This window comes from Sapajus apella, unplaced genomic scaffold (assembly GCF_009761245.1).
Source record: "Sapajus apella isolate SASKATOON/1434 unplaced genomic scaffold, GSC_monkey_1.0 scaffold129, whole genome shotgun sequence".
In the NCBI taxonomy this organism is placed as follows: domain Eukaryota; kingdom Metazoa; phylum Chordata; class Mammalia; order Primates; family Cebidae; genus Sapajus; species Sapajus apella.
Window position 1 is genome coordinate 975,377 of NW_022437069.1, and position 21,368 is coordinate 996,744.

The 21,368-nt window shown below is 51.8% G+C and overlaps 1 protein-coding gene across 1 annotated transcript in view; it reads right to left on the minus strand.

Annotated features, from left to right (window-relative positions):
* ACAN (aggrecan) overlaps positions 1-21,368 on the minus strand; it is a 63,054-nt gene that overhangs the window by 16,075 nt on the left and 25,611 nt on the right. The window contains exons 2-11 of the mRNA XM_032262489.1: positions 21,013-21,368; positions 19,895-20,069; positions 17,875-18,002; positions 15,885-16,178; positions 13,610-14,005; positions 11,996-12,170; positions 11,378-11,505; positions 9,304-9,597; positions 7,005-7,241; positions 610-4,287 (exon numbers count right to left, since the gene is read on the minus strand). Of these exons, the coding sequence (XP_032118380.1) occupies positions 610-4,287; positions 7,005-7,241; positions 9,304-9,597; positions 11,378-11,505; positions 11,996-12,170; positions 13,610-14,005; positions 15,885-16,178; positions 17,875-18,002; positions 19,895-20,069; positions 21,013-21,368 (5,861 nt within the window). The remainder of the gene's footprint in view (positions 1-609; positions 4,288-7,004; positions 7,242-9,303; positions 9,598-11,377; positions 11,506-11,995; positions 12,171-13,609; positions 14,006-15,884; positions 16,179-17,874; positions 18,003-19,894; positions 20,070-21,012) is intronic.

Genomic DNA, 21,368 nt, shown 5'->3' on the forward strand with positions numbered 1-21,368 from the left:
CCCGACCTCATGATCCACCCGCCTCGGCCTCCCAAAGTGCTGGGATTACAGGCGTGAGCCCCCGCGCCCGGCCACATTGTGTAGGTTTTAACCCTGCACAAAATAAATAGTCAGAAATAAACGCCATCAGATTTACTGTCTCTCTCGCTCTTTTTTTCTTCATGGATGGTCAGAAGTTACAGATTTACTCTCTCACCTCACACTCCCCCCAGGGTAGGCTGCATGGGCAGAATTTCTAGCACTATCTAAATAGCCATCCTTCTTTCCTTGTGCCAAGTACAGATAGTTGAATTCACTGTGAAAACTCATGGATTGTAATGCGGCTGTAATGAGAATATCGTCAATCTTCATAAGTGTGCACAGTGTGATGCTAAGTGCTCACTCTATCTGTTTATACTCTGCTTAATCATCCCTGGTATGGTATTATCCTACTCTTATGTTACAGATGAGGCTCAGAGGGGTGAAGACTCTTGCCTGAGGCTGCAAAGCTAACCTACGGTGGAGCTGTTCTTAGAACCTGAAAGCTACGCTGCCTCCTTCTACGCTACAGCAGCCTGCCGTCTGAAATACCCAAGCACATTTAAAGGGGAAAAAAAATCCCAATGATACCTGCAACAGTTGACTCTGATTCACCTGTCCATTCTGGAGAAGGTGGGATGGAGGCATCTGTTGGGGAGGTGGCTGTTTCAGCTGTTTGAGTCTCTTCTCCTGAGTATAGGGGGCTTGAGGACTCAATTTCTAGATGTGCCTCTGCAGGGCGCTGGGTCTGCTGGGTCCACTCAGACTCTGGGAGGCTGGTGCTGATGACAACACCCAGCCCCGAGGTGTGACCAGACAGGTCTCCGCTGATTTCAGTCCTGTCTCCAGAAGCCATGGGAGTGGCCGAAGGCAAGGCTGCTGCCTCCGTCCCTACGTCATCAGTGGTGGTGGATTCGCCACTCACTTCTGGGGCAACTGACCCCTCACCTTCCTGAAAAGTCAAAGTGCTGCCGCTCACTCCTAGGCCAGAGGATCTCTCGAGGTCAGCTTCGTGGAATGCAGAGGTGGTTTCACTCAGATCAGGGGACCCAGAAGCTTCTCCGCTGGCCTCACGGGCAGTAGATGCCTCAACCCCAGCCTCAGGATAGGCGGATGTCTCACTGCTAGATTCTGGGACAGATGACACTTCTACTCCAGACCCAGAGAGCACTGGGGTAACTCCACTAATGTCCCCAGCTGCAGAGGCTTCTCTACTGGACTCAAAAAGCTGGGGTGTGTGTGTCACAGGGGGCCCCTGGCCAAGTTCCTGAGAAACTGTTGGTTCAGTAACACCCTCCACGAACTCAGAAGTGATTAAAGTAACTTCTGGAAGTCCCGAAGCCTCTCCACTGGTGCTCATGGCTACAGAGGATTCTCCACTTACATCAGTGGTGCTGGCAAAATCCCCACTAAAATACGGAGTACTTGGTGGCTCTCCACTGGGTTCTACCAGCCCGGACTGCAGCCCACTTAGGTCCAGAAATCTAGAATGGTCCCCAGACAGGTCTGGTGCTCCAGAATGGGCACCGCTGAGTTCTATAATGCCAGAAGGCCCTTCTCCTGCTTCTTGGGCTGTTGGAGCCTGGGTTACAGATTCCACCAAAGTTCTGTCTACAAGAGAGACAGTGGGGAAACCAGATGGAAGTCCACTGCCAGAATACGCTCCCGAGGGCAGGCTGCTCCCACTCTCAGCTCCGGAGGGTTCTCCACTGACCTCAGCTATGCCACTTGGTAGGCCACTGAATTCTGGAGTCTGGGATGTAAACCCACTGGAATCGACTGTTCCAGAAAACTGTCCACTGACATCCACTATCCCAGATTTGCCTGACAGATCTCCCTCACCGGAAGGGAGGCCACTGAGCTCCACAGACCCCAAGCCTTCTTCTTCTTTAAATGTTGTAGGGGTCACTTCGACCAAACTGGTGTCCACAAATGTAATGCCAGAAGATTCACCGCTGCCACTCGTGGCACCAGAAACCAGTCCAGGGATTCCTGATGTTGCCCCACTGAGCTCTGGCAACCCTGAAGGCTGCCCGCTGAGATCAGGGACCCCGGATGTTTCTCCACTCAGGTCGGTTATGCCAAATGGTTGACTAGTGCCATAAAGAACTCCAGATGCTTCTCCACTAACACCTGGCTGTCCAGAGGACACCCCGCTAAGCTCAGTCACTCCAGATGTTTCCCCACTAGTGTCAGGAAACCCTGATGGCTGCCCACTAACCTCAAAAACCCCAGATGTTCCCCCACTGATGTCAGGAAACCCTGAGGGCTGTCCACTGACACCAAAGAGTCCAGATGTTTCCCCACTGACGTCAGGAGACCCAGATGCTTGGCCACTGAGTTCAGTTCCCGAAGGGAGTCCACTAGCTCCCCCACTAATGTCCAGCTCACTGAAAGGCAGCCCAGACACTTCTCCTGCGCCACTGATGCCAATGGTTCCCCTCCCTTCCAGTTCACTCCCAGTGGAGGCTGTGACCACTTCTACCAATGTAGAATCCACTAGGGAGACAGTTGGGAATCCAGATGGAAGTCCACTAAAGTCAGGCAGGCCAGTGGATGGGCCACTTCCAACATCCACCCCAGAATACTCGCCACTAAATCCAGAGGGAAGGCCACTTGTTTCTGGAGCTTGCCCACTTCCTAGAGTTCCAGAAGGCAGTTTACCCAAGTCCAAGTCTCCAGAAGCTGAACCCACCAAGTCTTCTTTGCCAGAAGGCAATCCACTGAGGTCCTCAGCTCCAGAAGCTGAAGTCTCTAGACCCTCCCTTCCAGAAGGAAGTCCACTGAGGTCAGTCCCTACTCCAGAAGCAGAGATCTCTAGACCTTCTCCTCCAGAAGGAAGTCCACTGAGGTCCCCAACTCCAGAGGCAGAAGTCTCTGGAACTTCTCCAGAAGGAAGTCCACTGAGGTCCCCTACTCCAGAGGCAGAAGTCTCTAGAACTTCTTCTCCAGAAGGGAGCCTGCTGAGGTCCTCTACCCCAGAAGCAGAGGTCTCTAGACCTTCTCCTGAAGGAAGTTCACTGACATCCTCTACTCCCGAGGCAGAAGTCTCTATAGCTTCTCCAGAAGGAAGCCCACTGACGTCCTCTACTCCAGAGGCAGAAGTCTCTAGAGCTTCTCCTCCAGAAGGAAGTCCACTGAGGTCCCCTATTCCAGAGGTAGAAGTCTCTAGAATCTCTCCAGAGGGAAGTCCACTGAGGTCTCCTACTCCAGAGGTAGAAGTCTCTAGAACTTCTCCAGAAGGAAGTCCACTGATGTCCTCTACTCCAGAGACAGTAGTCTCTAGAACTTCTCCTGCAGAAGAAAGTCCACTAAGGTCCCCTACTCCAGAGGCAGAAATCTCTAGACCTCCTCTTCCAGAAGGAAGTCTGCTGAGGTCTTCTACGCCAGTGGCAGAAGTCTCTAGAACTTCTCCAGAAGGAAGTCCACTGAGGTCTTCTACTCCAGAGGCAGAAGTCTCTAGAACTTCTCCAGAAGGAAGTCCACTGAGGTCTCCTACTCCGGAGGCAAAAGTCTCTAGAACTTCTCCAGAAGGAAGTCCACTGAGATCTCCTACTCCAGAGGCAGAAGTCTCTAGAACTTCTCCAGAAGGAAGTCCACTGAGGTCCCCAACTCCAGAGGCAGAGCCCTCTAGGATCTCACCTCCAGAGGGCAGTTCACCAACGGTAGGTGTGCTGGACCATTCAATTCTCTCACCATCCCCTGAGGCCAGTCCACTTTCCACAGGCAGGCCTGAGCCCACTGTGGAAGTAAGACCACTGGAGTCAAGATCTCCAGAGGGCAGTCCACTTGCCCTGTCCCCTGACAGCTGCCCACTGAAGTCAAGGTGTCCTGAAGCATCTCCACTGCCTGTGAAGTCACCACTGACTTCAGGGGCCCCAGATTCTTCCCCAGAGCTTGGCAGCTCAGTCCAGCTGGGCACCGCGGGTGAAGGTGTGTATGGCTCTTCTGAGGCTGATGGCTTCTCTGAGGGAGATGGTTCCTGGGAGGGGAATGGTTCCACTGAGGGGAATGGTTCTACTGTGGGGGACGGCTCCGCCGAAGGGGATGGCCCCACTGAGGGGAATGGTTCCACTGAGGGGAATGGTTCTACTGTGGGGGACGGCTCCGCCGAAGGGGATGGCCCCACTGAGGGGAATAGTTCCACCGAGGGGAATGGCTCCTCTGAGGGGGATGGTTCCTCCGAGGCTGAGGGCACTTCAGTTGCAGAAGGGACTTCTGTGCTTTTCTCTGTTGCTGGGCCAGTGGGAGGCCAAGTCGGAAGGATCCCTGTAGGAAAGAAGGAAGAAGGATGAGACGTGGGTTTGTTAACTCTGCCCCATTTTAAGCTCATACATAGAATCTGAACTTCAGTCCTTCCACAGTAAAATTTTTCTCTCAAGAGCTCAGAGATGTGTCTAGATGCTTTCTAATGGAAATGTGTAAAGTCGCAAAGGAAGGAAGGAAGGGAGAAGAGATGGGAGGGAGGGAAGAAGGCAGGAGGATAGGGAGAAAGGAAGGCAGGAGGATAGGGAGAAGGGAAGGAGGGAGATAGGGAACCAGGAAGCTCTCCCAATTGCCCACAGGACCACGGCTACACAGGCTGTGCTTTGTGTGAGACACGGGGCCACTATCCACACGACCCACTGGACGTGGGGGCCTGGCCACCACCAAAGACCACCAAGGTCATCCTGCAAGTACCTCCACATTCCCATCTCATTGATCTGGTGTCATGGTTTTCAAAGCTTGGACTCACAGCACCAACATCCTCTGGGAACTTGATAGAAGAGCAAATTCCTAGACCTCACCCCAGCCCCACTGATTTGGCAACTCTGGGGAGGAGCCTGGTACACTGTATTTTAGCAAGCCCTCCCTGTGATGCTGGAACTCGCCTGAATGTAAGAATGTTCATCTTAAGCCATCCCTCTGAGGAAGGGAGGGAAAGGTGGTGCTGTTTGTAAACATACAGAAACTTTTTCCCATTCTGAGAACCCTATTACAGACAATTTGAAAAATAGAGAAAAGGAAAAAGGAAATCCCGTAATTCTAAATAATCAAGGCTACATCCTTTGCTTTAGGTCTTCTTTCCCGCACTGCATTTTAACCTTGTGTGTACCACGGGGCCTACTTCCCAGATGGGGGCCCTGAGCACTGAGGGTGCTGGGTCCACTGAGCAGGTTCAGTTTGTTCTTGCTGAGTGGAGAATCACAGAGGGAGCAGTGGGGCCTGAAGGGTAGCAGTGGTGCAATGCAGAAAAAAAAAGATTAGCTGGGCAGGACACAGAAAAAGATTATTTTTATTTTGATATGTATGTATGTATGTGTATATGTATGTATGTATCTATCTATGAAACACACCAGGATGACCATTTGCATTTATAATATAACAGTTCCCTCTTAAATAAATTTACATTTCTTTCTTTCTTTCTTTTTTGGAGACAGGGTCTTACTCTGTTGTCCGGATCTCAGTGTGGTGGCACCATCTCCACTCATGTAACCTCCGCCTCCTGGGTTCAAGTGATTCTCCTGCCTCAGCCTCCTGAGCAGCTGGGACTGCAGGTGCATGCCACCACACCTGGCTATTTTTTGTATTTTTAGTAGCCACTAGGTTTCACCATGTTGGCCAGGCTGGTCTTAAACTCCTGGCCTCAAGTGGTCCTCCCACCTTGGCCTCCCAAAGTGCTGGGATTACAGGCATGAGCCACTGCGCTCAGGTTTACATTTCTTTTTTGAAAGCAAGTCAATTTCAAGAAAAAGGCATGGAACAAATGATAGTTCAGACGGTTCCCAGATACGGCTGAAATCAGCAAGGTGGTCAGGAACTGAAGTCTGGAAAACATTTCTATGGGGCTGCTGGAGCTATTTCCCTGCTGGTAACTTCCCACCAGTGGTTGCCAGAGTCCTGTGCAAAGCCACATCCTGATGCCAAAGAGGACTCAGTCATTCTTGTTCTGGTGAAGGGTGAGGGAGGCCACGAGCAGGTGCGGCTGCTGGGCCAGACTCGCCCCTGCTCTACAGAGGCACCCTGACCTTCTGATATGGAGGGAGGCCAGGCTTTGCATTTCCAGTGCCCAGAAGAGCGCCTGGCACCGCCAAATTGCCCTAGAACCGTGCACAGAACGCTGATGCGTGGCTGGATGAGTTAGTGGGAGCTCGGACACACTCCTTTTTTCAGATGCATGTACCCCCAGGAGAACTGCCCGGACACACACACACTACTGTACACCGCTTTAAATCAGGCTTACGTCAGCTGGAAGCTGCTAGATGTTAACAGTGCTCTGGGGCGGGGGCAGGCTCTGCGGTCAGGTCCATTTGGGACACATTACATCTCTCACCTCCTCTAGGAGACTTACAGTGCCTACTAGCTAGCATATTCAAGGCTCTGAGAAGTCTGCGGTGAGGACACCTGTTAATCTCTGTAAGCCAGTGTTTCCCAAACCTTAGTGGCCACGAAACACTTTACCAACAAGGCTTAGGGACGGCTGCTTTTATCCTGTTAAGTCCCCTCTGGTTTAATTGCGACAGATGGAATTCAGGGAGTTCTGGCTGAGCTGGGCTGGCCCAGAAGAGGGACATGGAAGGAGGAGAAAGGCGAGGAGACAGTCACAGTCAGACTGCCAACAGTAACCCCGTCCCTGGTTCTTTCTCCTCCTGCAAGAGAAGGTTGAGGTTAGGGTAAGGGTGTCAGTGCAGGAGGACAAGGTAACTGAGGGGCCTCTGATCAGCACAGTCCAGGGCATTCGGGGGTGCATGCAAGGGAAATAAAGGACAGAACAGTAAATGTGTATAGAAGCGTTTTCTGAACAAGGCTGTTTTTATCACTCTAGGCCAGGTCCTAAAGGCCAGCTGAGGCGGATAAAATTGCCCACGACAGCACACCCAGGCAGTGTCAGGGCTGGAGAAACAGCACAAATTCCAGGGAGGGAAACCCCCATTCCACCGGGCACACTGTAGGCAGATAGGGGTATACAGCTTCAGGGTGTGCCCCAGAACCCAAGCCATACCAACCTGGCAGCGGGGATGTGCCCACTGGGGTGTAGGCGGGTTCCCATTCTGTCTGGTTTTCTGGCTCAGTGGTGAACTCTGGGACTGCAGTAGTCCTGCCTGAGGGTACAGCGGTTGTCTCCTCCCCCACGGGGACAGCCACACCAGGCACCACTTGGGTCGCGATCCAGTCCTCCACACCAGAGGGTGATGTGGGTGTGCCACCCTCTTCTTCTCCTGGAGAAGGAGCTGCTGAAACGCCTAGGGAAGATGCGGGTGGTGAGAGTGAGTCCTTCTCTTAGGAGTGACCCATCCTGGGCTGGCCCTTCTCGAGGGGAGTTAGGGGACTCTGAGGTGGGCCAGGCCCCACCTCCTAATTCAGCGGATGGCTCTTTGCCTTCTCGCTTAGCAAGAGCCATCGGCACCAATGATACAATATCCGTATGCACCATCAGCAGTTTCGTTCTGGGTGATCTGGGGCATCTCCCCTGCAGAATCAATCACACATGCCAGGCATTGCTCCAAAGGCTTATGCATATAGGTTCACTTTATCTCACAACAGCTTTATGAGAGAGATATAATTATCTCATTTGACAGATGGGGAAACTGAGGCACAAAGATACATTATTTGCCCAGGGTCAGTGGCTTACAAATGGCACATCTAGTCTTTGAATTCAGGCATCTGGTGCCAGACTCCGCGCTGTCAACTACTGAACAACGCTGCTGATCCTGGGGATGGAGATTATGTGCCAGGTGTGTCAGGACCAAAAATAGGAGGATGGTGCTTAAATTCCATGAAACCATCATGGCATTTGAAAGTGCGAAGGCAGGGTTCATGGGCTGGGGGCAACTGTTCTGGTGTGGGGAAAATCAGCAGGGGCTTGGTCAGAAATATCCTGCTGAGCTGTGTAGGATAATATACAAAGCGGAGTTCATGGAGGGCAGGGGTGAGAGGCTGAGGATAGCATGGCTGGGAAGTTCCTGGGAGGCTAAACGGCGTGGCTTCTGCTTCCCAGAGCAGGGAGGGGGCACTGGGACAAGAGCCTCATCAGAACCTCTGAGAGAAGATTTGACTTTTTGATGCTGGCTGAGTCTGAGTGGGGCTGAGCTTTGGTTTTTTTTTTTTTTTTTTTTTTTTTTTTGAGATAGAGTCTTGCTCTGTTGCCCAGGCTGGAGTGCAACGGAGCAATCTTGGCTCACTGCAACCTCCGCCTCCCAGGTTCAAGTGATTCTCCTGCCTCTGCCTCCCTAGTAGCTGGGATTATAGGCACACACCACTATGCCCAGCTAATTTTTGCATTTTTTAAAAGTAGAGACAGGGTTTCGCCATGTTGGCCAGGCTGGTCTCGAACTCCTGACCTCAAGTGATCTGCCTGCCTCGGCGTCCCAAAGTGCTGGGATTACAGGTGTGAGCCACTGCTCCCAGCCTTGAATTGGGTTTTAAAAGGTGACCCTGGATATCTGGGAAACTTGGGTACGCTCAATTTTTTTTCCCTTAAGTTTATTTGAAAATAATTATAGAGTCACAGAAAGTTGCGAAAACACTCAGTTTTGATGTAAAATATCTGAAACATGGCACAGGGTGTTCTTACAATCTACATTCTGATCCATGCACTCAGACCCTCCATGGACCGTGCAGGAACTCATCCAATCAGCGCCCCGCAATGCCTTGGCTGCACCTGGGCCACGCCCACTACGCTGCTTGATGACATCGCTCTCAGAAGTCCAACTGGGAGTCACGGTTGAAATGCTAGCATAGCCATAGCATGAGTCAATGAAAAATGTGAATCACCAGTGCTTAGTGGAGAACAATAGAATAATTTCACTGAGCTCAACACAGAAATAGTTTCAAGCAGGAGAGAGTTTGACAAGCGTGTACAAATTACAGGTCGTACAAAATGTAGCTATATATGATAGCTTTACATATATATAAGTATATGAAATAAAGCTAACATTTATTGAGCATTTACTGTGTCCCAGGCACTATGTCAAGGGCACCACATGCACTCAATTCTTGCAGCTGTCTCTGAAGTAGCATTTTCACACAGCTCTTAAGTAGCAGAACCATCAAATTTAGATCTGTAGAGATAAATATGAGCCAAGTTCTTATTTATCTCTACTTGTCTCTGGAGAACTTTGGAAGGATGACCTTGCCTTGAGGTCAAAGCCTGCGTCATGCTGGTTTCAGAGCTGGCCCTGCCCCATAGAGACTGACTTTTTCTTGCTCTGATGGATGGGATAGTGGGCGGTGCCAGGAGGGGTGAGCCCAGGGGAATCCTCTCCAGACAAAAGAGGCTGCAGGACCCCAGGCGAGGATGCTTACCTCGGAAGCAAAAGGCATGGTGCCGGGACAGCGGGTCCGGGAGGCCCGTCTGGTTAGGGTAGAGGTAGACGGTTCTCACGCCTGGCTTGTCCCCGCCGCAGGCAGGCCTTGGGGTGACGATGGGGTAGCGGAGGCTGCCGTCGGCCAGCCAGCCAGCATAGCACTTGTCCAGGCCGAGGCTCCAGGCGGCGTAAAGCTGGCCCGTGGTGGCCAGCGTGGCATTGTGAGATTCACAGAACTCCAGTGCTTCCTGGAAGGTGAACTGCTCAAGGCGTGTGGCAAAGAACACCTCCCCTGGGGGCAGAGGCAAGTGGTAGAATGACCCTCCACACTTAGGTCAGATCAGTCCCTGCCCATCCGGGACAGAGCTCCTCCAACCCCCTTCACCAGGGCTAAGACCCTACCCGGCTCCATCACACCCCTCCTTTGACCACTCCACCTTAGATTTTCTGGGACTCCGAGAAATAGGTGATCACCACTCTGGTTTGTACTGGACTGGGGTTTCCTGGGACACAGGACTCTCAGTGCCAAAAAAGCCAAAATTCCAGTCAAACTGGGCTGAGTTGTTTCCACAACAACTTCTCTTCCTTCCCAGTTTTCTGGATTCTCCAGTCACACTTAGGCACCACCTCCCTTAGCTAAGCGAGGCGGCTCTCCTGGGTCCCCTCTAATCCTGGTGCACCCCTACACCACTGCACTTATCACTGTGACTGCTGGGGACCTGCTCATCTCATGCCCTGGGAACTCATCCAGGGTAGGGGCTGGGTCCCAGGACCTAGCAATGCACCCGGTACCTATCCAGTTCAGCGGGAAGAGAGCTTACACTTAACTGAACACTTACTTGTGCCAAGAACTTTTCATACATATCTCATTTAATACTTAAAAAAAAGCCTCTGATGTACATATAAATCAGCCCCATTTTACAGATGAAGGAACTGAGGCCCTGAGAGGTTAAAGACTTGGCCAGGGCCTTGAAACGAGTGAGTGGCAATACTGAAATCTTTCTGGAACCAGCATTTCCAAAATTGCATTCAGTGGAAGGATAATTTGGTAATTTTCATGGAAATTAAAAGAAATGAAATAAAAGAAAATAAAGGTCTATGGTTAAAAATTGGGCAATGCTGAGTTAAAGGGAGTTAAGGAAGTTTCTTCCTTCCTTCCCTTCCTCCCTCCCTCTCTCTGTTCTTTATTTCTTCCTTCCTTCCTTCCTTCCTTCCTTCCTTCCTTCCTTCCTTCCTTCTTCTTTCTCTCTCTCTCTCTTTCTTTCTTTCTTTCGACAGAGTCTCAGTCTGTCACCAGGCTGGAGTGCAGTGGTGCAATCTCAGTTCACTGCAACCTCTGCCTCCTGGGTTTAAGCAGTTCTCCTGCCTGGGCCTCCTGAGTAGCTGGGATTACAGGCACACACCAACACACTTGGTTAATTTTTGTATTTTTAGTAGAGATGGGGTTTCACCATGTTGGTCAGGCTGGTCTTGAGCTCCTGACCTTGTGATCTGTCTGCTTCGGCTTCCCAAAGTGCTGGGTTTACAGGCGTGAGCCACCGCACCTGGCCCTTTTTCTTTTTTAAAAAATAAGTAGAGACAGGGTTTAGCCATGTTGCACAGGCTGGTCTCAGACTCCTGGGCTAGAGCAATCCACCTGCTTTGGCCTCCCAAAGTGCCAGGATTACAGGTGTCAGCCACTGTGCCTGGCCTAAAGTGGTTTTTGCTTGTTTGTTTACTGTAGAACTTCTCAGTGCCTTTGATTTGTGCCCAGGCATTGGGACTCTCCAAGAAACAGTTGGTGTATATAGCATCTATTTATAATAAAGTGACATTTACCCACAGATCTCATTGTTTTTTAAAGGGACTGATGCTCCCCTGCCATGCTGAGACCACATGAAACATTCCGGAGGAGAGCAGGGGCTGGTTCTAAGGGAGGGCCTGGGGGGCCTTCCTTTCTCAGCAGGACCCTTTTCCACCTGGAAAACTGCGTGGGGTCTGGGGTGGGTGGGTGGTAACTCCCTCTCTGCTTTGTATTGCCCTGTCAGTCCCCTGCCTATCTAGGGCCCGAAATGTGAGAATGTGGCCTATACCCTCAAGTCTGTCCACATAGCAGTAGACATCGTAGGTCTCTGTTGATGGGCGCACGCCATAGGTCCTGACTCCTGGGCTGCTGTTCTTGTCACCCACGCATGGGGTCCGTGGGCTCACAATGGGGTATCTGCAAAGGACAGTGGGAGGAGAAGATGAAGCCCTGATCTGGGGGCTGGGGGGCGCAGGGCACTGCGCTGAGGCCAGAGGCCACTCAGGGACTTGGCACATCTTCAGTTGTCTGGTGGATTCAAACCAGGAAGGAGCCCCTCATGCAGCAAGTTCTCCTAGCAGCCTGGGGAAGGGTCTGGTGGCTCCTGGGGGATTTCTGTCTTCAGGTGAGAGCAGCTGCGTGGAAGGGCATGGGGTCAGGCTGGAAGGAAATGGGGCACTTGAGGAGGGGGCTGCCGCCTCTGTCTGATGGGGAGAAATGACCAAGAGCTGAACAGGACCCAGTGCCCTTCACCACCCTTTCAGGATATGCCTCAGTTGAGTCACTAATTAATTAATCAGCCCGTAAGGTATTGGGTGGTCAATGTGCTGGGGGCTGTGCCAGGCTGTGGCTCCTTAAGCCTGACCTCCTCAGTTGGGTTTGCGCTGGGTGAGGAGCACGGCTTCACCTGACGGTCTGGTCCCGTAGCCAGCCGGCGTCACACTGCTCATAGCCAGCTTCGTAGGCGGCCTGCAGCTGCTCTGGCGAGGCAATGACCGCCCCGGTGCGCAGACAGGCCTGCTGCGCCTCCTCGAAGGTCAGCGAGTAGCGGGTGGGTCCCGGGCGGTAGTGGAACACGACTCCTGCACGGGGAGGAGGGGGAGAAGAGGAGGCAGCGGTCAGGTTCATGGACCCATGCTGTGCAATTCCCAAGGCTCCATGGGCACAGAGGGAGTCCGACTCCTGCTACCTGACACACTGGATTTATTTGGGCAATGCAGGCTGAAGTCCCACTTGGTAGCCACATGGGTGTGATGGTGGATGGCAGCGTGGGAACCCACCAAGGCCCTTATGGAACAAGGTCACACCAGAATGTCCTTGTTAATAGACTTGAGTTTGGGAAGCACTGGGCCCTATGCTACCTGACCTCCGATTCTCACACATGTGTCAAGCACCTAGAACACTGTCGTCTTAGAACAGGAGCGGGAAGCGTTTTCTGCAGAGTCGAATGGTAAATATTTAGGCTTTGTGGACTATGTGGCTTCTGTTACAACTACAGTTATCTTTGCCCTCCAGGATCTCCTCAGATGCCGAAATCTACATGTGCTCAAGTCCCTGAAATGAAAATGTAGTATTTCCATACATCACCTCCAGGTTCCCCCTAACACCTGATACAATGATACAATGTCAGTGCTATGGAAATAGTAGTTATGCTGTATTGTTTTTAAATCTATGTTACTTTTATTGTTGTGTTATTATTTTAGTCAATTTCCAAAATTGCAAATTGAAGAATAATTCAGTAATTCTCATGGAAATGAAAAGAAATGAAATAAAACAAAATAATATTGTTTCTTTTCTTTTGGAATATTTTCCATCCATGGTCGGTGGAATCCGGACATGAAAGCCAGACTACTCAACCCTGCTGTGATTGTCTTCTGTTAGCCACGGACAACCCATCCACAGATGGCTATGGCTTTGTTCCCATCAAACTGTATTTGTGGACTCTGAAATCTGAATTTTATATAATTTTCACGTGTCACAAACTATTGACTTTTTGAATATTTGACTTTTTGCCCCTATTTAAGAATGTAAAAATCATTTTTAAGTCATGGGCCATATGACTTAAGAAAGGCCACATTTTGCTGGCCATAGTTTGCTGGCCTTTGTCCTGGGAGGACAGAGCAGTGACAGGCCTCAGGTCATCCAAGGCAGTGGTTTTCTAGTGGCTCTATTTTGCGGGGTGTCTGATGGGACAAGGAGGGCCCTAGACAGAAGGAGGCCCAGCTGCTCTCCACTCCACTTCCCCTAGGTCCACATGGCACGTATGTCTGCCTGATATAGAGACTGGTTTCCACATATGACCTCATTTGAAATAAATCCTTGATGGCAAAAGAGTATGGACCTGACTAGTCTGGCCTATTCTTCTTGTGTCACAGATGAAAAGAACAAGGTCTGATTGGAGAGAAGATTGTCTCAGGTGCCAGGTTAAGCAGAAGTTACAGCCTTCAACTGCGAGAGTCCCTCCCCCACAGGCCAAATTCTCTCCATCTGCCCCTAGATGCATCCACCGGCAGCTACTTACCCCCTGGCAAATGCGGCTGCCCAGGGACCTCGGTTGCACCCGGGACAGCGGTCACCTGCACGACGAGATCCTCACTGGTGAAGGCCGTGGCAGGGCCCAGGCCAGGCGTGGGAAAGGCCCAGGGCCTGCTGGCCTCTGCAGTCTCATTCTCAATCTCAGGAAAGGCGGTGGCCCCTATTTCAGGGGCAAACGTGAAGGGCCCCTCGGGCTCCAGAGGACTGGGAGAGACTTCGAAGATGGGCTTTGCAGTAAGGATCACGTTGCCTCGGGCTTCACCCTCGGTGATGTTTCCAGGCAATGGCAGCTCCACGTCAGGCCAGGTCACCGTCTGGATGGTGATTTCCTCCTCGCCCCCTACTCCAAAGAAGTTTTCTGGGATGTCCACAAAGTCTTCACCTGGAGGAGGGGGCAAAGACAAGCCTTAGCCTCTCAGCCTAAGAGGTGTAGCCTCTTAGCCTCTCAAGGGACTGGCTTGAGGGTGATGAGGAGTGGGCTGGAGATGAGCATGGCTCCTTCTCTTTCCCCCTGGGGCAGGAGGGCACCACTGTGTGCCAGGCACCTTGCCAAGCCCATTGCAGGGGTACCCAGCTACCAGCGTGCTCATTATAGGCGTCCCCACAGTTTCAAGATTGCAAAAGAGTTCAGGAGTTAGCAGAGGGCAGGATATTGACCAATGAGCTGACTGCTCATGAAGATCAGTTCCCGTCCCAGCATCCCTTCCTGCTCCACACAGCTGCTGCTTCACGCCTTCATAAGCATCTTGCCAACCGTCTGATGTGTAACTATCCAATGGGACCAGGTAAGTAAGTTATAAAGAGAAATCAGAAAACCTTGCAGAAGGTGCAGTTTGTGAAGCTGATGGAGGTGGCTTTGGAGAACCGCCTGTGTCATAGTCACAAACAAATGAGGGTCTCATGAGAATGAAGCTACTGCTGTAAGAGTGGTTAGAATAGGCTCAGAGGCTTCAAGGAGGAAATCCCAACTCTCGTTGCAAAAGCAACCGTCTTCCTCTAAGATCACGTTGTGGAAATGAAACACGTAATGGGTTGCCATTGTGTGATCGCCACTTGAGACATGAGAATTTTGCAACTCCTCATTTATGTGACGCATTGCTTTTTCCTCCAAGAATTAGCATGTAATTATAATTATAACCCAAGATGTGTTAAATATAAGATAAAAGCTTATTTAAACATTTGGTCTAAGTTTTCAAAATAAAGTCCCCATCAAACTTTCCCCTACTCTTTTCAATAACATTTTGCAGCTGGGCATGGTGGCGCACGCCTGTAATCCCAGCCCTTTCAGAGGCTGAGGCAGGTGGGTCACCTGAGGTCAGGAGTTCAAGACCAGCCTGGCCAACATGGTGAAACCCCAACTCTACTAAAAACACAAAATTGGCTGGGCATCGTAGTGTGCACTGGTAATCCCAGCCACTCAGGAGGCTGAGGCAGAAGAATCGCTTGAACCCAGGAAGTGGAGGTTGTAATGAGCCAAGATTGTGCCACTGCCCTCCAGCCTGGGCAACAGATCGAGACTCTGTCTCAGAAATAATAATAATAATCATAATCATAACATTCTGCCCAGTTTGGACAACATGACAAGACCCCGTCTCTACAAAAAAAAAAAAAATTAACAGAGCATGGTGATGCCAACATACCCAGTTACATTGGAGGCTGAGGAGGGAGGATCACTTGAGCCCAGGAGGCTAAGGCTGCAGTGAGCTATGATCTCAACACCGCACTCCTGCCTGGACAACACAGTGATACCCTGTCTCAAAGGCAAACAAACAAAAAACCCCAAAACACAACAAAACCCATTTTGACCTTCCTGTTAAACACATTCAATTTTAAAAGGCAGAGAGCAGCGCCCTCCCATGGGTGTCAGGGTCTCATATCAGACCCCCAACGTCTTCCCAGGCGGCACCCCATCTCCCCACTAGACAGATGAGAAGAGTGAAGTTCAGGGCCTTGACTTTGCCAGCGGTAGGTGGCAGGGTTTTGATTCAAATCGGAGAAAACACAGACTCTAAGCTCATGCTTTTAACCCTTTTCAGTGCTGGTCCAATGAGACAGGGCTGGATACGCTGCAGTCTCCAGAGTCTCTGCCTTAGTGCTTCCTAGGAACCAGTGAAAATGGAGGGGTTTTCTAAAAAACAGGGGGGTTCAGGTACCCAGTGGCTCCTTTAAGGGTAAAAACCAACGCCCCCTTTCCAAGACCTCCTCTTCCTCTAGGACCCCATTTTAGTGGCATGAACTCTCCACCTCCAGCCCTGCCCCACCTGTGTAGCAGATGGCGTCATAGCGGGATGAGGGGTCGGGGTAGCCCGTCTGGTTGGCATGCAGGTAGACAGTCCTCACGCCCAGGAGGTTGCCCCCACAGTTGGGACGGGCCTTGGAGATGGGGTAGCGTACGCTGCGGTCGGCTAGCCAGCCAGCGCTGCACATGTCCATGCCGCTCTGCCAGGCCAGGTAGAGCTGGCCCGTGGTGGCCAGCCGGGCACCCAGCCGCCGGCACTCATTGGCTGCCTCCTGGAAGGTGAACTTCTCTGGAGATGTTGCATAAAAGACTTCACCTGTGAAGGACACAGCTGGCTGAATGAGGGTCTCCTCCCCCTCCCCCTGCGCCACATCCCCAGAGAGATCCACACTTTTCCATGAAGTCTTGGGAGTCCTCTGACTTCCCAAAGTCCTGGTCCCAAGTGTCTGTATCTCAGATCTTGCCCTTCATTGCTTATTTCTGGGCTTTTGTGTAGGACGACATCAATTTCCTAAAACAAGGGGACCAAGAAAGAAGCAGCAAAGGCCGGGTGCAGCGGCTCATGCCTGTAGTCCCAGCTCTTTGGGAGGCTGAGGCCAGTGGATCACCTGAGGTCGGGAGTTCGAGACCAGCCTCACCAACATGGAGAAACACCGTCTCTACTGAAAACACAAAAGTAGCTGGGTGTGGTGGCACATGCCTGTAATCCCAGCTACCCGGGAGGCTGAGGCAGGAGAATCGCTTGAACCCGGGAGGTAGAGGTTGCAGTGAGCCGAGATCGTGCCATTGTACTCCAGCCTGGGCGACAAGAGTGAAACTCCATCTCAAAAAAAAAAAAAAAAAAAAAAAAAATGCAGGGAGATTGGTGAAGCAAACTTGAAATCTGGGAGGAAAATTCTGCCAAAAGCCTCTTTGGTCCATTTGCTTCCCACCACTAGGGGAAGCTTTCCTAGGAGTTAAAAATGCCTACTCAAGGCAAATCCTTTTAAAAAACTCAAGTTATCCTGGGAACAGTGGGCATCAGGCCTTGAGCCCTTGGAGCAGTGATTCCAAAAAAAACCTGGGGCCTCTAGACCCTGAAGAGTCTGTGAGGACATCATTTGGGGACCGTGAGCTTAAAAAACAAGTTTCCAGAAACCTAACAGGGTTGTGCCAGGGGTAGGGGTGGGGTGGCGGGGGCGGTTCTGGCTACCCCGCTCAGTGGCATCTCTAAATGGTGGTTCTGTTTGTCTTTGGTTAGCCAAATGTGGGAACACACAAATAACTTGCTACCTAATACACAGGTTTGGCCCCTGGGGTGGGAATGCAGCAGGGGGCTACGGTGGTGGGAAAGCCTGGCGCAGCCCCTCAGAAAGTGCCGGTTGCCAGCTCTTCTCCTCAGCCTGGAGGAGCTGTGGGCACTGTACTCAGGTGAGGGGAAGCGGGGGCGGACAGGGAGGGAGGAGACAGACGTTGCAGAGTCTGGAATGTACAAAGGAGTAAATGGGTGCAGGTGAGGGAAAGGTTGGCGTCCACGGACCTGGCCAACTCTGTGACCAAAACTGGTGCCCTTTACAAAACAGAAAAAGTCCAGGCCGGGAGAGGGTGGCTGGGCGACCAGCTGCCCTAGGTGCTACAGTGCTGGCGTAGTGTCGCTTGCGAGGGGGCCACGGCTGGGCTGGACTTTGACGGCACAGGGGACCTTAGAAGAGGGATGGGCTGGTCACGGCAGCTGGGATCCCAGCTGGGAGGGGCAGTCCCAGGTGAGAGACTTCTGGTGACAGATGCTCTTGGGCCCAGTGGTGACACCAGACATTTTGCAGATGTTGGGACCACTGAGACCCTCCCCAAAGTGGAGAATGAGAGGTCCAGACCTGTGGGCCCCAGCCCACCTCCCTTCGTGGCAGAGGGGGATGGAGGGTATCAGGCCCTGAGCTGGCACCCTGTGTGATCTCAAGTGTCCGTGGGGAGATGGAGAGGGGAAGGGCCCTCGGGAAGGGAGCTGGGTGGCTCCTGGTGGCAGGGCAGCTCACCCTCCATCTCCTCAGCGAAGCAGTACACGTCATAGGTCTCGTTGGTGTCTCGGATGCCGTATGTCCTCACGCCAGGAAACTCATCCTTGTCTCCATAGCAGCCTTCCCGGGGAGTGTGGATGGGATATCTGCCAGGAACCCCAAATGGAGGTGTGACACTCAGGGGACAGGGAAGCCCATGGCCTCTGCCCTTGAATCCTCCTCCCTCATGGGAGGAAACAGTGACTTAACATTGCGTTTGGCGTGTCTCTTCTGAATATGTGAACTGCCTATCTGACTTAACAGTGAATAATGATTAAGGGCAGCCCCCTCTCTACTGAATATTTAGGGTACCCAACATACTTTCTCTATCAGGGCATATATATATATACCTTTTTTTTTTGCCAATTAAATATCTCAGGATTACATATTTTTTTCTATAAAAGACCAGATAGGCCAGGCGTGGTGGCTCACGCCTGTAATCCCAGCACTTTGGGAGGCCGAGGCGGGTGGATCACGAGGTCAGGAGTTCGAGACCAGCCTGACCAACATGCTGAAACTCCATCTCTACTAAAAACACAAAATTTAGCCGGGCGTGGTGGCAGGCACCTGTAATCCCAGCTACTCAGGAGGCTGAGGCAGGAGAATTGCCTGAACTCCGGAGGTGGAGGTTGCAGTGAGCCGAGATCATGCCATTGCACTCCAGCCTGGGTGACAGAGCAAGACTCTGTCTCCAAAAAAAGACAGTAAATATTTTAGGTTTTGCATAGTGTCTGTGGTGACCACTCTTCTGCCACTGTAGCATGACGCAACCACAGACAATACACACATGGGTGTGACACACGGGTGGTCCAATGAAACTTGATTTACAGAAACAAGAAGAGGGCTGGGCGTGGCCTCTGGCCATAGTTTGTCAGGCCTTGCTCTGTATCATTTGAGTCTCACATCAACCCAATGAGCCAGGCGCTGTCATTGATCTACTTTATACTCGAAGAAACTGAGGCTCAGAGATGTTAAACGATTTGTCCACAGTCATGCAGCTTCCAAGTGCCGGAGCTGGAATTTGAGTCCAGCTCCTGACCCGGCCCTGGTGTGGGCTCTTGTGCTATGCTAGACCGTTGTCTCTCTCTTTTTTTTTTTTTTGAGATGGAGTCTGGCTCTGTCGCCAGGCTGGAGTACAATGGTGGTGATTTCGGCTCACTGCAACCTCTGCTTCCCTGGTTCAAGTGATTCTCCCGCCTCAGCCTCCCAAGTAGCTGGGACTACAGGCACACACCATCACGCCCAGCTAATTTTTGTATTTTTCGTAGAAATGAGGTTTCTCCATGTTGGTCAGGTTGGTCTCGATCTCTTGACCTTGTGATCCACCAGCCTAGGCCTCCCAAAGTGCTGGGACTACAGGCGTAAGCCACTGCGCCTGGCTGACTCATCTTTTTTTATGACTACGGTTTCTGTATCCTAAGATCTCTTTGCCCACCCCAAGATTGCAAAGACATTTTCCTATGTTTTCTTCCTGAGGCTTTGTGGCTCTGGCTGTTGGAGCTGTGATGCTCCCGGAATGAGTGACATCATTTTGCTTTTGGAGTGCATTGAGATCCCTTAAGGGCAGGGTCTATCTGGACTGCTCTGTACCTCACTCCCTAGCACCAACACTCAGGCAAGGATGCACCCAGGGGTTCAAGTTATGTCTTACCTTATTAAAAACAGAAAGGACAGAGGGTCTTTTACAAAAGTACAGAAAACATCAAAGTTTAGAAGTGAGGAAATCGTGGCAAAGAAAAAAATGAGTAGGAAAAATACTGATGTGCAGAGCAAGGTTGCTAGCAGTCCCTCATTCCATTTGCAAGAGAGAATAACAAGGGTTTGGGATGGGTCACTGAGCTCCTGTTTGGCCAAGGCATGACCGAGGCCCCTAACCTAGGCTGGCCACAGTGTCATGCTGGCACCAGCTCAGTGCTGGCCAACGTTCCACCCCAGCACCTGCCCCACTGGCATGTGGCCTCTGACTCCTGGCCGCCATCACTGGTGGGCTGGGGCTTACCTGACAGTCTGATCGGCCAGCCAGCCGGCGTCGCACTGGTGGAAGCCATCTTCATAGGCGGCCTGCAGCTGCTCAGGCGTGGCGATGATGGCACTGTTCTGCAGGCAGGCCCGCTGCGCCCTGTCGAAGTCAAGGGTGTAGCGCGTGGAGATGGCTCTGTAATGGAACACGACGCCTGCAAGACACACACGCGCGCACGTGTGGGAACGCTGGTCAGGCACAGTCTCTGATCACTGAGGTCTCCACAGAATTATGGCAATAGTCAAAGGGACCTTAGGGAAATGGCTGGCCCAGGCTGGCGCATGACCCCCTGTACACCTTTGCACGTGATCCTTCCGAATTTGCTGGAACACACCGTAATGGGAGCTCACTACCTTATAAGGCATTCCTTTTGGAAGACTTGTGATAATCCTGATAATCAGAAAGTTCTTTGAATTAAACTAAAATCTGTCTGCTTGTAATTTTTTCTTATCACTCCAGAACCCTCAGGTTGTGTTGGGGGAAAGACACTTAGAACCCCCTGCACCCTCAGCCCAGGGCCATCCTAGGGGGAAATCCATTTAAGGTGTGCCTAGGAGTGAACAGCTTTGACAGAGCCTCCCACTGTACCTTCCCCTGGGAAAAATCTGGTGCTGGCCGAAGTCCTGAAGCTAACCAAGGACCTGATTGTTCTCCTTGGGCCATAGAGAGAAAGAGACCAGGGGGTCTTCAGCCCTTGCTTTGGCTTCTGTAACTAAGAATGAGGGAGTGGGGAGGGGGAGGGAAAAGACACCGGGACAAGCTGTCAGGAGACTGCTCTGACTTATTTCCAGGGTAACCCCAGGCAAGTCACTTGACCTCAGTTTGCTTGTCTGTAAAATGGGCACCATCACAAGACCCACCGGATCACAGAATTCTTGGGAAGCACAAACTGTCAATTACCTGTGACTATAGCCAGGAAGTATTTAATGCTCCCTAAAGTCCAGAGAGAATGATATTACCAGCTCCATGTCACAGAGGAAGCAGCCGAAGTTAAGTAACTTGGCTGGTTTGAAGGCCAGCCTGCCTGCGCCTGAGCGGTGCAGAGACTGCTCTGCTTCTTTCTGCGGGTGGAGCAGCGCCCCCCGGGAGGCTCTCACCTTTCACCACGACCTCCATGGTAGCCTCGCTGTCCTCGATGCCGTGCATCACCTCGCAGCGGTAGACCCCCGAGTCATTGGAGCGCAGGCTCTGGATTTCCAAGGTGGCGTCGCTGGGGATGGCGGGGTAGTTGGGCAGCGAGACCTTATCCTGGTAGGCACTGTTGACCCGCACGCGCCCTTCAGTGGCCACCAGCAGCACGACCTCCTTCTCCTTGGAAACACGGCTCCACTTGATTCTTGGGGCGAGGGGGGCGGTGGAGGGGGCGGTGGTCACAGGGTGCAGGGGGTCGATGAAATAGCAGGGGATGGTGAGGGAGGTCCCGAGGAGGACCCTCGTCGGGGACGGCTGGGGG